Source organism: Pyxicephalus adspersus, chromosome 2 (genome assembly GCF_032062135.1).
Source record: "Pyxicephalus adspersus chromosome 2, UCB_Pads_2.0, whole genome shotgun sequence".
NCBI classification, from domain to species: domain Eukaryota; kingdom Metazoa; phylum Chordata; class Amphibia; order Anura; family Pyxicephalidae; genus Pyxicephalus; species Pyxicephalus adspersus.
In genome coordinates, this window is record NC_092859.1 from 105,121,369 (window position 1) to 105,134,025 (window position 12,657).

The window sequence follows — 12,657 nt, forward strand, 5'->3', positions numbered from 1 at the left end:
AAAGGGGGGGGGGATGATAACACCATCAAGTATGAGCAGGTGATACGGTATATGGAGGACTGTAAACTCTCCTTTCCTTCCTCCGGCCCTCTATTTTATCTCTTGTTATTTGTGTTCTTGTTTTAGTGGTTAGGTAATATTATACATATATAATGTACATAATATGTAAATCAATAGGTACATATGGCTGCTAGTCAGCCTTTAAAAAAAGATAAAAACGTGCTTGCCTAAGAGCACTTTATCTGACTAGAAGTCAGGGAAGCTGGATTGAGGAAGCTGAAAAGAAGAAAACTAAATAGACATTATCATTCCATCCAAAACTTAAACGTGCCTTGGTCAAAATTTCTGAAATCCTCCATTGGGCTGTTCATTGCAAACTTCCCATAAAAACTGAGGGCTTGTATCTGTATGTCCACAAGTAGTTTTTGCATGGAAAGAGGCCCTATTATTGGAGCGCAGTCATCATAAGAATCACATCCAACTTAGCTGTTGTGTTGTCAAGCCACCACCATCAGGTCCTCAGGCTACATTGTTCTACCAGCCATGAAATTTCCCCCTCCTTTTTTCATCACATTCTTTATTTCTCTGTTTCCTAGTTATGTTTTAAAATCAAAATGAAAGCAAATGAAAAAGAAACAAAAAATGTAATGTACTGCTACCAAAATGAATGTGATAAGAGGACCTGCCTCATAATCCATACAAAGTGTGTCCTATCCATCAGGCCTTTGCGGTATATAGTTGTTGGTCAATCATAAGGACATTTTAAAATCAGACTGTAACATTATTTACCTTTTGAGGAAAACAGTGCTGGGCTTTTCTGCATTATGTAATTTACTCACAATACTCTTTTGAACTGAAACAAGTATTCTATGAATGTATTCTGTATCTTTAAAATTCAAAATATCAAAGCAAGCTATATTGTTTGAACAGCCTATTATCTTATCTTGGACTTGTGGTTTCTTGAACTTTGGTCGTTAATGACAGATTGGATTTTCTTTATCATTGTAGTTAATGGTAATGCAAGAATTATCTATCATGGTACAAAAATGCACTATATAAGGAACTGAAGCCTTTTATTTGCTCCCACAACCCTGCTTGGATTCCCTTTACCAACACACAATATGTGCTGCAATAAAAAATGCTGCCTTATAGTGGGATCAGTGGTTGGAGGACTGTTGGCTATCCTCGGAGGAGTCTTGTTTCCTGTGGGAGATTTATTTCCCCAGTTGAATATAAATATTCCACCTACTTCCTTGGGGCCCAGATTGTCCTGGCCCTGGCCCAGTCTGCTACTATGGAGTATTTTACAAGGACAGGAGATACAAACAATATAGCAGGACCTTTTAAGTTACTGTGTGGTCCAGTTTAAGTTTTTTGACATAGTATGCAGTTGTAGTTACTAGCAAACCCCAATTCAAGCAAATTTTAAACTCCATGAGATATAACCTATATTTTGAAAAACTTTTTGCCGGTTGTTTTGCCACATTGTGTTCTACTATAAAAAAAATGGGGAGCTGCTATCCAAAAAACACTACAAAGATTTGTATTCCTTGGCAGCTTCTTTATACATAAATATCTAAATCTGGCCAAACAAGGCAGAAAGGTTATAGTTTATGGATGATCATTTTAGGATTATTTTACGTTGACAAAATGTAACAGAGTTTAAAAGTATAATTTTTTTTAAAATAGCCAGTAGAAAATGAAACATTTGTATAACACATGTTTTGTTGCACTTTTTACATCAGCCAGCTTTACTATTTCTGCCCTATTACCCACCCCTTGTTGCTGTTGGGAAAAATAGGGGTTGGCTATGTTTTGGGGAGACTCGCAGAGAATACATCCCATATTGTTGACTAGGAATGAGCAGGCACTGGGCCAGGAAAGGAAACTTTTGAAATAGATGGCCTGGGAAGTATGGGCCTTATGATGGTAAAATAATGCTTTTGTACAATGCTTTTGTACTTTTTTTTAAAGATAGTAAACCACCTAAAATAAGGTACTCTAGGAATGTGTGCCTGGAAACGCCACATAAGCAGGTAATATCAGCCCTGGCATTTGCCAGATCAGTCAACCTAAAGCACTGAAACATTAGCTGCATTGCTCAGAATGTTCTTGATTTTGATAACCTTGATAGCTGTTCTTAAAGATAATTCAAACCAATGTTTTTGTTTTATGGGTTTTAGTAATTTTGTCTGTAACCTTTGTATAAGAAAAAGGGTGTACCACTGTCAGCTGAAATTATACTTAAACATTTTCAGAAGTTTTAGCCTTTCCTGACACAAAAAAATCTGTGTTTGTATGGGAGTCCCCTGTTGAATGTTTCACATTTCATTAGAAACAGCACATTCTTGCATTAGAACAATACAAAAGTATTTGCCAGTGTGATGTTTTTAATGACTGCCAATGTCCAGAAACATTTGTAGTAACATTTACTCAATTTACTTGTTGTTATTAGGAAGCTGTCATTGAGGATGGAACTATTGCTTATGAAAACTGGATCGTACCTGGAAGTCCCGTCTATAGATATTTTTGGATTTTCCATGTTTTAAATCCGGATGAAGTTTTAAAAGGAGGAATACCAAATTTAGAACAAAAGGGACCTTATGTATATTTGTAAGAATTATGACCATTATGCTGTACTTTATATTTGACCAAGATGACTGTGTCTCTCTAGGTATGCAATTAGATTTAAATGGCTCCTGGAGTGTTAAGGAAGTCTATTTAAAGCAGAAATAAATCCAAGTGACTAACACATCTGCCCTCCAGTGCAGGGCTCTGCCATCTTTCTTCTCTTCTTCCTGCTGCAGATCATCTTAGGCCATCATGATTGGCTGTGCCTGGATGATGTAACTCTTGCACAGGGACGTAGTAGTCCATTTATCCAGTCATACACAAGGAAAGTCGGAATTGCCGAAAAAAAAAAAACAGTACACACCAAAGCAAAAAAAAAAAATGAAAAAACAAAACACACTGGAAGAATAAATAAATTACAGTACCTTAAAACACCACAGCTCCACATACTCTAAATCAGCATTTCTTGACCTGACCCCTTTTTGCAGCAAATGAAAACTGGAAACTTAAATACATAAAAGTTAAAAGAATATTTTACTTACCGGTATATGATCTGTAAAGAATAAAGACAGAAATCCAGTGTAAATAGAACAGGTCAGGTTAGGAATATTGGGGATGATGTTGCTGCTTTGTTGAGGCTTTCATCCCTGTAAAAGTATAGGAAGTCATTCAACAAATAGTAATAAAAAAAGAAAGTTCATGTCCCCAGAACACAAACCTTTAAAAATTAGCAAGCAATGACAGCTCCCATATTTCCATTCTGTACAGTTTTTTTTCAGTTTCTCACCACACTTATAGTAACATTTTTTTTATTTCTCTTTTAAAGGGTTAGGCACGTACCGAAGAGTAATGTGACACAAAACAATAATAATACAGTGTCCTTTTACCAGCCAAATGAAGCCATCTTTCAGCCAATTATGTCTATTGGGCCTGAAGAGGATACTTATACAGTTCTTAATCTGGCAGTGGCAGTAAGTAAAAACAAAAGTTGCCAATTATTATTATTAAACAGGATTTATATAGCGTCAACATATTACGCAGCCTTGTTCATTAAAAAGGGGTTGCAAATGACAGATACAGACAGTGACACAGGTGGAGGAAAGGACCCTGCCCAGAAGAGCTGTATGATGTCATTTACAATAAATTAATACACTGTTTAAATCCATATGGGTTACATTTAGAAGACAGTACTCCCCTTTGCAATAGGTAATTATAATTGCCAAACTCTAAGTGTTAATAAACCAAAAGTGAAAAAACAAAGAGAGAGAAGGGGTTTTTAAATTGCAATTCAAATATTTTGAATACAGCCAATATAGTTACATAATCGAAATACATTGAATATGATACAATTTATGAATGTGAGAATTTGTAGTGGGATAAGAGGGGCTTACATCTATACAGAGTGTGCTGCTATCATAAAAAAGCAGCATGAGTTTGCTCCCATTCTTAACTTTAGGGGTGAGCAAATTTCAGAAGTAATAACGGCTCATTACCCCAACGCGTTTCTCCCGAAGGCTTCTTTAGGGGTATTTTTGAGACAGCAATTAAACTGTCAAAAAGACTGGATACTGTATTGTAAGCGTTTGCTCATGGGAAACAAAGCTGCACATCATCGTGGATCAAGGTGGAAGGTGATAACAGAAGGGAAAAATTTGTTGAAGGTATAAGTAAAATGATCAAAGAAAACAGTTCCTTGGTGTGCGGATGAAAGACAGAAACTTCTGTGGTTTCTGAGATGTAATAATCCAGAGGCAGCAAGAGGCTACCCTGGTTGTTCCTCCCGCCTCAGCCTCTATCTATCATATTCAATGTATTTTGATTATTTATCTAATTTTGCTGTTTTCAATATATTTGAATTGCCATCCAAAACCCCATCTTTCTTTGTTTTTTCACTTTGGATTTATTAAGTCCATGGAGTTAATAGCTATAGGCAGCACTATTGTACATAAAAGCTTTACCATTAACCAAAGCCATGAAAAGAATGTGGAGCCTGTTTTCATTTTTGAAGTCTAATAGCTTTTTGTTGCTATATAATTCCCATGCTATACGTGGGTTTTTTATACCTATATCTTGTGTATTTTTTTTATGTTTATCTATATCAGAAAATACATTTTAGTGTGTCTCAGTTTTGACTTCTAAAAATGACAATGAATACTTTAATATTTTAATGTATCATGTCTCCTTACCTGCAGTACAATGGAACCAGTGATGGGCCTTACACAGTGTATAATGGCAAGGAGGATATCAATACAGTGGCCTTAATTACCAAATATAAGGGAGAAAGGTAAATAATGATAATCTTTGCTGTTTGCTTCTAGATCTAAAACACTTAACCTATTATGTATCTACATTGGTGTATGGATCAAAATATAAGGTGACTTAATGAGTAAATTACCAGTTATACAACATATTATGTACACAAATCTTTTGGGACTCATTTTGGTACTGAATTTTGGCCATTATTAGGGATAATAGGCAAGCTACTGTCAAAAAAGGCTTAAGGAGTTAGACAATATTTAACAATATTTATTTTCTGGTAATTCATCAATTATCTAAGAATCCACTTAGATCTAGATTCCATCATGTTTTAGTATAGAAGGTCATGCTAAGGATGATATTGTGGGAATATAATAAAAATATTCATACATTGGAGGGTATGGGCCCCCGTGCAGCAGCACACTTTGCATCTCACTATATCTGCCCCTGGTCCCACTAAAGGTGTGGAATATAAAATTTGGCATTGAGGAGGATATTGGAAGAAGTTGGGTTTCAATATTGTTTAGGTATGAGCTGTCTATCCTTTACCAGCTCAGTTAATAAATCTAGGAAGGCGACTTGCTTCTAATAGGGATTTGTGAATTTTATGTTCATATTTTACCTATTTTCCACTTCTATTTTAGTTCCCTCCCAAAAGAGCAGTACATCATCAACGTATCTTTACCATGATAAAATCCAGAATAGTTACATTGCCAAATCTTTGTTTTTGAAGGCTTTCTTTTCTTATGTGCCACAATACTAATTTGCAAGAGCGCTAAAAGCGTAACTGAGTTACGCTTTTAGCGCTCTTAAGTACTTGATCTTCCTTCACAAACCTCTATTATTGTTTTAGGTTCCTTTTATGGGGTATATTTGAATAAAGAGCCTTTAATTCTAAAGTCACTAGAAAAGTATGAGGAGAGAGAGGAGAGATACTGTTGAGCAAGGTCAATATGTGTTTTAGTTCATAGATCTAAATAGGCAAATTCAAACAAAAAGTTGCAACCTCTCAACCTCTCAAATATTTTCATACTTTGTTCTCTACTTCCCAGAAATTATCAGTATGCCAGAGGGGTGCCCAACCAACTTAACCACTTTTTTAGTGCCTAAAATATAATATCTATAACTATAACATTGCAACTTTCAAAAAATCAACTGTTTTTAACATTCTATCTTTGAATTTTTGATTGACGATCTTAAACAACAATTCTTTATCTTCCACTGTGTCTAAGATCTCCATATACCACATTCCATTCCTCAAATGTGTCTGCCAAATACAGATGTATTCTTGTTTATGCTAGATGACAATATTACCCCTATTGTTGGATGACTTGATAATACGTTTTATTTTGTATTGAAGCATCTGTAAGGTTTCCCATTCATAGTTGTACAGATTGTCTTCTCAGTAACTATTTAAGTTTAATTGCTTAAGATCCAGTATACCCACAGCTGTACAACAGGGTCTACAGACCTACATAGGAATGCTTTCAATTTTATTCATAATTACATTTAATGCTAATTCTTCATTCATCAACATCATAGCCTTTGTACTAGGTACTTTTTATAAAAAACAGTGTGTTAATAAATACACAGCTTTAACATTATTATTATTATTATTATTAATAATAATAATAATAATAATAATAATATTAATAAACAGTATTTAGCAGTGAATTCTAGTAATGCATTGCAAATTCTGTTACGTATATAGTTTACTACAGACAGGATTCATTTAAACTATTTTTACATTTTTTTAAAGTTACATTAAAATGTTTCTCTTACAGTACTCTCTCTTACTGGAAGAATGACTACTGTGACATGATCAATGGCACAGGTATGTGCTTACTTTTAAGTTACTTTTTAAGTAAATATGCTAAATCATAGATATACTGTGAATAAGGTAAAATTCTTTTGATATTAAAATAGGATTGTTGCAGCTACTATGGACTCTATTTTGCTAGGGAAGATATTGAGGAAAAGTTTTGTACCTGGTTTAGATGGAAACAATCCCCCATTGACAATGGCCAGAGTCCCAGAGGAAATAGGAAAACAAACCCCAACTTCTGTAACATTAGACTATACTAAAATTATGTTCATCATGTTAACATTTTTTTATTTTTTGTATACCAGATGCAGCTTCATTTCCTCCATTTGTTGATAAAAATAAACTATTATACTTCTTTTCTTCTGAAATTTGCAGGTATGTTTTAAAAACCTATTTCTTTCTTGTTCTAAACTGTGTGTATTGTGTCTGTTGTCTAATTGAAAGATAACTAGTTTTCCAAAGTTACCATTCTTCCTTTTAGGATATTGCTCATACCACTATAATCAAGTATATTTCTGTGGGGGTCACTAAAGGAATATAGAGTATTAGAACAGATAGATAAGAATGAACAGTATTATTATTGCTATCATGTGCATGGCAATTCTGCTGTTTTTTATTATTATTGATTTTCCTATGTTTCTAAAGCATACATTTTTATTTTTGATTTCTCCTGTCTTGAGGTCAAAAAAACATTCACCTATTCCCTGCATGAAGCAGATTAGGTTTTGCAAAATGCATTATGATTGAAAACTGGAAAATTATTGATGGATTTACATTTTTTGGATTGTTGGTACTTTGAGTTTGCTACAACCTAGTGGATGATCACCATATTTCCGATTCAGTTATGACATGCTTTGATTTTGAATGTTTAAGATGTTTTCATGTTTTTTTAATTTATTTATTATAATATATTATTATTATTGGTAAATGTTTCCTAAATAAAGGCTATGTACACATCTTTCATGATCCTTTCAAATGACTAACGACTGCATGAATGAGCGCTGTTCTGCTCTATGGAGAAGGGAGGGGGGAACGACAGAGTGGCACCCCGCTACCCACCTGCACTTCCATTACAATCGTCCATCGTTCGTGGAACAGCCAGGATGGTTGTTCGGACGATGGATGACGAGCTTTGTACTCTTGAAAGATTCTCGTCCGATATCAGCCCTGAGCCTATTATCGGATGAGAACCATTGCACGTGTGTACGAAGCCTAAGTGTTATACAGATATTATTTTTTGAGAATACCCACTTTATATTAAAAAAAATAAATAAAACTTTCAAGAAGGGTAAGAGTTAGTTTCCTCATTATTTAATAATAATTGGGTTGCTGTAAATTATGTATTGCTGTCAATTATTCATGACTTAACTAGGGTGGCGGAGGTTTAAAGTTTTTTATGTGTAAGTTTGTTAAGTGAAATCCTCTATCAGTCTCCAAGGGTATATAAATATTTGACCATTTTTTTATCTTTTATATTTTTTTTAAATAGCATGGCATATAACACATTAATATTATTATTATTTTTCTCTGGACTTCAGTATTAATATTACAAATATTAAGACAATCTTCATCTATCCTTAGATCCATATATGGAGAATTCAGAAAAGAATATATGTTAAAGGGAATTAAACTGTATCGATTTGTAGTTCCAAGCAGCGCTTTGGCCTCACCCACCGTTAATCCGGACAATTACTGCTATTGCACAGATACTGTGCTATCTAGAAATTGTACAGCTGCTGGTGTGTTGGATCTTCGGGTTTGCCAAGGCGGTAAGTTTGTCCAAAAAGAATTCCTTTTTAAATCCTGGGGCCTAAATCTCTGTAGGCATGCACATGTGTATATTTCCTTACATTTAGGAAACGCACTAGATTGATTGTAACTAAATGCAGTTCCACTACTTTCTACATTACTGGCTATTACTTTCTACAGGATTTTTCTTTCCAAAAAATATGGGAGATAAAGTCCATTCTGGACCTGTATGTGATCATTCTGACCTATTTATATAGCTCCATCTGCCAAAATCATTATATTACTATATTTCTTTTTGCACTACTATGCAAAAACATTTTGGGAAAATAAGTACATTCTAGTTATTAAATTTAATTTTCCATGTATATATTTCTTTTTATGTAATATACATAAATTTTTCCTTAGGTAAACCCATATTTCTTTCTCTGCCTCACTTCTTGCATGGAAGTGACTTCCTGTTGACACAAGTAAATGGACTAAGCCCCAATGAAGAAGAACACCAAACTTTTGTAGATGTGGAGCCTGTGAGTAAAACAAACAAATCTCTACCTACATTTCAGTACAAGACCCCTGCCCCCATAATTGAAAATAACACCATATGTCAAATGGGTCATTTTTCCCAAAGTTAACAAATGAAATATGTAAATGAAGTAACAATAGTTGGTAACACTGGATTGTGGAGTGAGATGGGAATTTTCAAGACCTAAAAGTGTTGCTTTCCATGCTCATAGAGAACTAGCAGTTGGTTTTGAAGTATCAGTGACAATTGTGCCAAAAGTTAACAAAATAAAACTGGAAATGGAAAAAATGGAAATGGAATATCCATATACTGGATATACATGAGTTCTGGTTGCATAGTTGTCCCAGATCAGAAAGTATTATACCCAGAGAATCATCAATGTATCCTTGAAACTAGTGTTTTATGCATTGTCAGAAAAAGCAGTCAACATGGTCATAAAAAATTGTAGTTTATTCCAAGTCAGCAAAACTTTAATGCATATTCATTTCTTTTCAACAGGGTTTAGAGAAATTCTCTTTTTTACATTTTTGTTAATGTAAAGGCTAATCCTGTAGTTAATCTGCATTTCCACTATGGTCTCCCCCCATGTGTATTATTTATTAACAGGCAATATGGAAGTTTATCTTGCTCAATTGTAAGGTAGTGTGACTTTTAGGAAATAATTTCCTTATTTTTTTAGATGAATTCTTGCATTTGCATTATATTGGACACAAGCTATACAGAAGCCTTCTAAACTGAGGCTGCTGTTTGATAGAAGTCAGGATAAGTTGGTGTTTTATGTTTACCTGTAGTAAGTACACTTATAGCACAGCAAAAGCCATCTCAAGTACCTATATAATAATAATTTTGTAAAAAAACAATATTTGCGACCACAAACATGCCTCATTTCTCCCACCTGGCAATAGGCCACTCAGAACCCAAATGCTGATTTGTGAAGGAGGATGTGCCTATTTTCCCTATACCTGGAAACTTGAAATTTAGGACGGATCTCCAGAAGTGTTGGAAAATTGTAAAGGTATAGGTATAATATAGCTCATTATGCGGTCTCCTATCCAGCAGGGGTCCTGGTTTAGAAGTTCTAAAGCCCAATTGAAGTCTCACGCTTTTTATATTTTTATAGTCTTTTGAGTTTGTTACTTTGGTTTATGATTTGGTTTTCACTTCTCGTGAAAATGCTGTTCCTGCCATGTTTTAGTGTGATTTACATGTATAGCTTATCCCTATATTGCACAGTTAAAAATACCGGAGAACCTACATTAGGCTTTAAACATAACACAAGCTGTAATATATGAAATCATAAAGCTATGTAGTTTATTTATTTAAGTTCAGTATTATATTACCTTTAAGAAACTGGAGTTGATATTTTACATAGTAGCAACAGAAACAAAGTCTTGATATTTTACTGTCCTATTTATGTGCTGATATGCCAGTTTCATGCTGTTATTATGTTTCTTTTTAGATAACTGGGTTTACTATGCACTTTGCTAAAAGATTACAGGTCAATGTAATGTTCCAACCAACAAGTAAAATAGAGTGAGTATGCAATAATCAATAAGTGATAAGTTTCCCTTGCACCAGTCCTGTCCTCTGACGCCTCTGTCTGTAGCAATGTAGTAATACTATTCAGTTGAGAACTATTAAACATCAGGTGTAGTCTAGGATATTCATTGTAAAGATTCTGCACCATATTTTAACTTTTATTAGTAATGCCTTAACTGAATGTGTCAGTTCAAATAGTATTTCTAAAAGCTTTCTACTTTATGTTTTCTCCTCCTTCTTGTTTACCTATCCAATAATTAATTTAGCTGTTGATGGTCCATCCTAAAAATATGTAAGATATGAATTTTATCCATTGGTACAGCCAATCATAGCATGCAAAAAATTTTTTTATCCCATTTGGACAAGCAGCTAATTTGCAGTTTAATACATGGCACCAATAAAATGCCCATGTGTATTCATCCCCTTCCCTACACTTGACTGTGTCTGTGAATTTAATACATATACATTGTGCCTCATTTGATAAACCACTCCAAGGCTGGAAAATATATTTTCATCAGTGAACCTGGGTGATCTAGAAAACGTGGAATGAATCTGGTTCAGGATTGAAAGCATTTGCTAACAAATAGTCAATGATTTTTACGAAATCCATTCCAAGTTTGCTGGATCACCCAGGTTCACTGATAAAAGTGTATCGTCTTTAGCCTGGGAGAGCTTTAAGAAATCAGGTCCAATGTATGCTGTATTTCAGGTATCTGATTGCTTTCAAAGTCATTGCCTGGAAGTAACTTTAAAGGCTTACCATTCACTAATTAGCAGGACTTTGAATATGATTAATATATAATATATGCGACCACGTGTATTTAATATACAGGTACTCGTAATGCTAATTTTACTTATTTCTCATATCACATTTCAGCATATTGGCTAATCTCAGTTCTGAATTCATGTTTCCTGTGTTATGGCTGAATGAAGTAAGTTAATATACTTGTTATAATATATTTATTCAATGTCCTTTGATAATAATAATTATGAATACAATATATTTGGCCATTTTTACACATTCAAAAAGATAACACAGGTATTAAAATCAGAAGAGTCTTCATTGTACACTACACTGACATTCAGCTGAATAATCATATTTTGTCCTGGTTAATACACATTCATGAATGCACACATTAATAGGAAAGTTAATATTACATTATCCATATTATTTGTTAACTGTGGTCAAACTGCAAGTCCAAAGTTTAGGTTAGTCAGGTATTTAGTGTTTTTGTGACATATGTGTGTTTATATATTTATTTATTTATTTATTAAACTTACAAAATTGTCTAAAATTCTGGCCATTATGTGGTACTGAATGAAAATAAATCAGAAAAATTTGAAATAATTGTATTCAGGCATCAGGCTGTAACATAAAGTGAAAAAGTGAAGAGGGTCTGAATACTTTCTGTGAAAAGTCAAACAGTGCAAAGTCAAAAAGTGCAAACTTTTATATATTATAGTAACTGAAAACTGTAATAGGCATCTACCTTAGCTTTTCTGTTCCCCAAATGATTTCATGCATTTTTTGAATGTTTTTTCCCTAACTATTTGTAGAAAAGTCTAATAAAATGTATCCCTTTTTCTGTTTTTTATAATACCATCATAAATCTAATTTTGGTTAACCTTTAAATTATAAAATTTGCAAGCAATTGCTTTAACAGTTTCAGAATATTTGAATTTCTATTGAGTGGGACTTATACTATATTGATTTTCACTGTGATAATATACCAGTCTGCTACAAATTATTAATTGTTCTAAACTACTGATTATAACTAAGTCTTCTTTGTTTATTTTAGACTGCTCTTATTGGTAAAGAATCAGCAGACAGATTTAAATCAAGTGTAACTGTGCCAATGAAGGTGCTGGAAGTTGTGCAGATATTACTTTTATGTCTTGGTGGTGTGCTGTTCTTTGCCTGTTCCATAACACTTTGTGTTATTAGAGGTAAAAAGTAAGTATACTAAATATTTGCAAAAGCATTCTAAATGTATCTAATATTTGTCTTCTTTTGAATAAAGCTAAACTCCAGGCAAATATAAAAATGCACTGAATTTTCCATTATCAACCTTTTGTAGTACATTACAAAGCAGCACTTAGGCTAGGATAGTGATGGACAGCAATCCTGGAAATCCAAGGTCTATTGATTTTCACTGTGTGGTCTATGATAATGCAAAAGAGGAGAGCAATGAGATGA

At 33.7% G+C, this 12,657-nt stretch overlaps 1 protein-coding gene across 1 annotated transcript; it reads left to right on the forward strand.

The window, feature by feature from the left end:
• The first annotated feature begins 1,088 nt into the window (after window positions 1-1,088).
• Window positions 1,089-12,418, forward strand: CD36 (CD36 molecule (CD36 blood group)). The gene is given in 11 exon segments (XM_072401739.1): window positions 1,089-1,239; window positions 2,454-2,613; window positions 3,398-3,725; window positions 4,764-4,855; window positions 6,612-6,661; window positions 6,958-7,027; window positions 8,234-8,421; window positions 8,807-8,925; window positions 10,381-10,454; window positions 11,338-11,392; window positions 12,260-12,418. Coding segments are annotated over 11 exon segments (1,413 nt in total). The 5' UTR covers window positions 1,089-1,121.
• The last annotated feature ends 239 nt before the right edge of the window (window positions 12,419-12,657 follow it).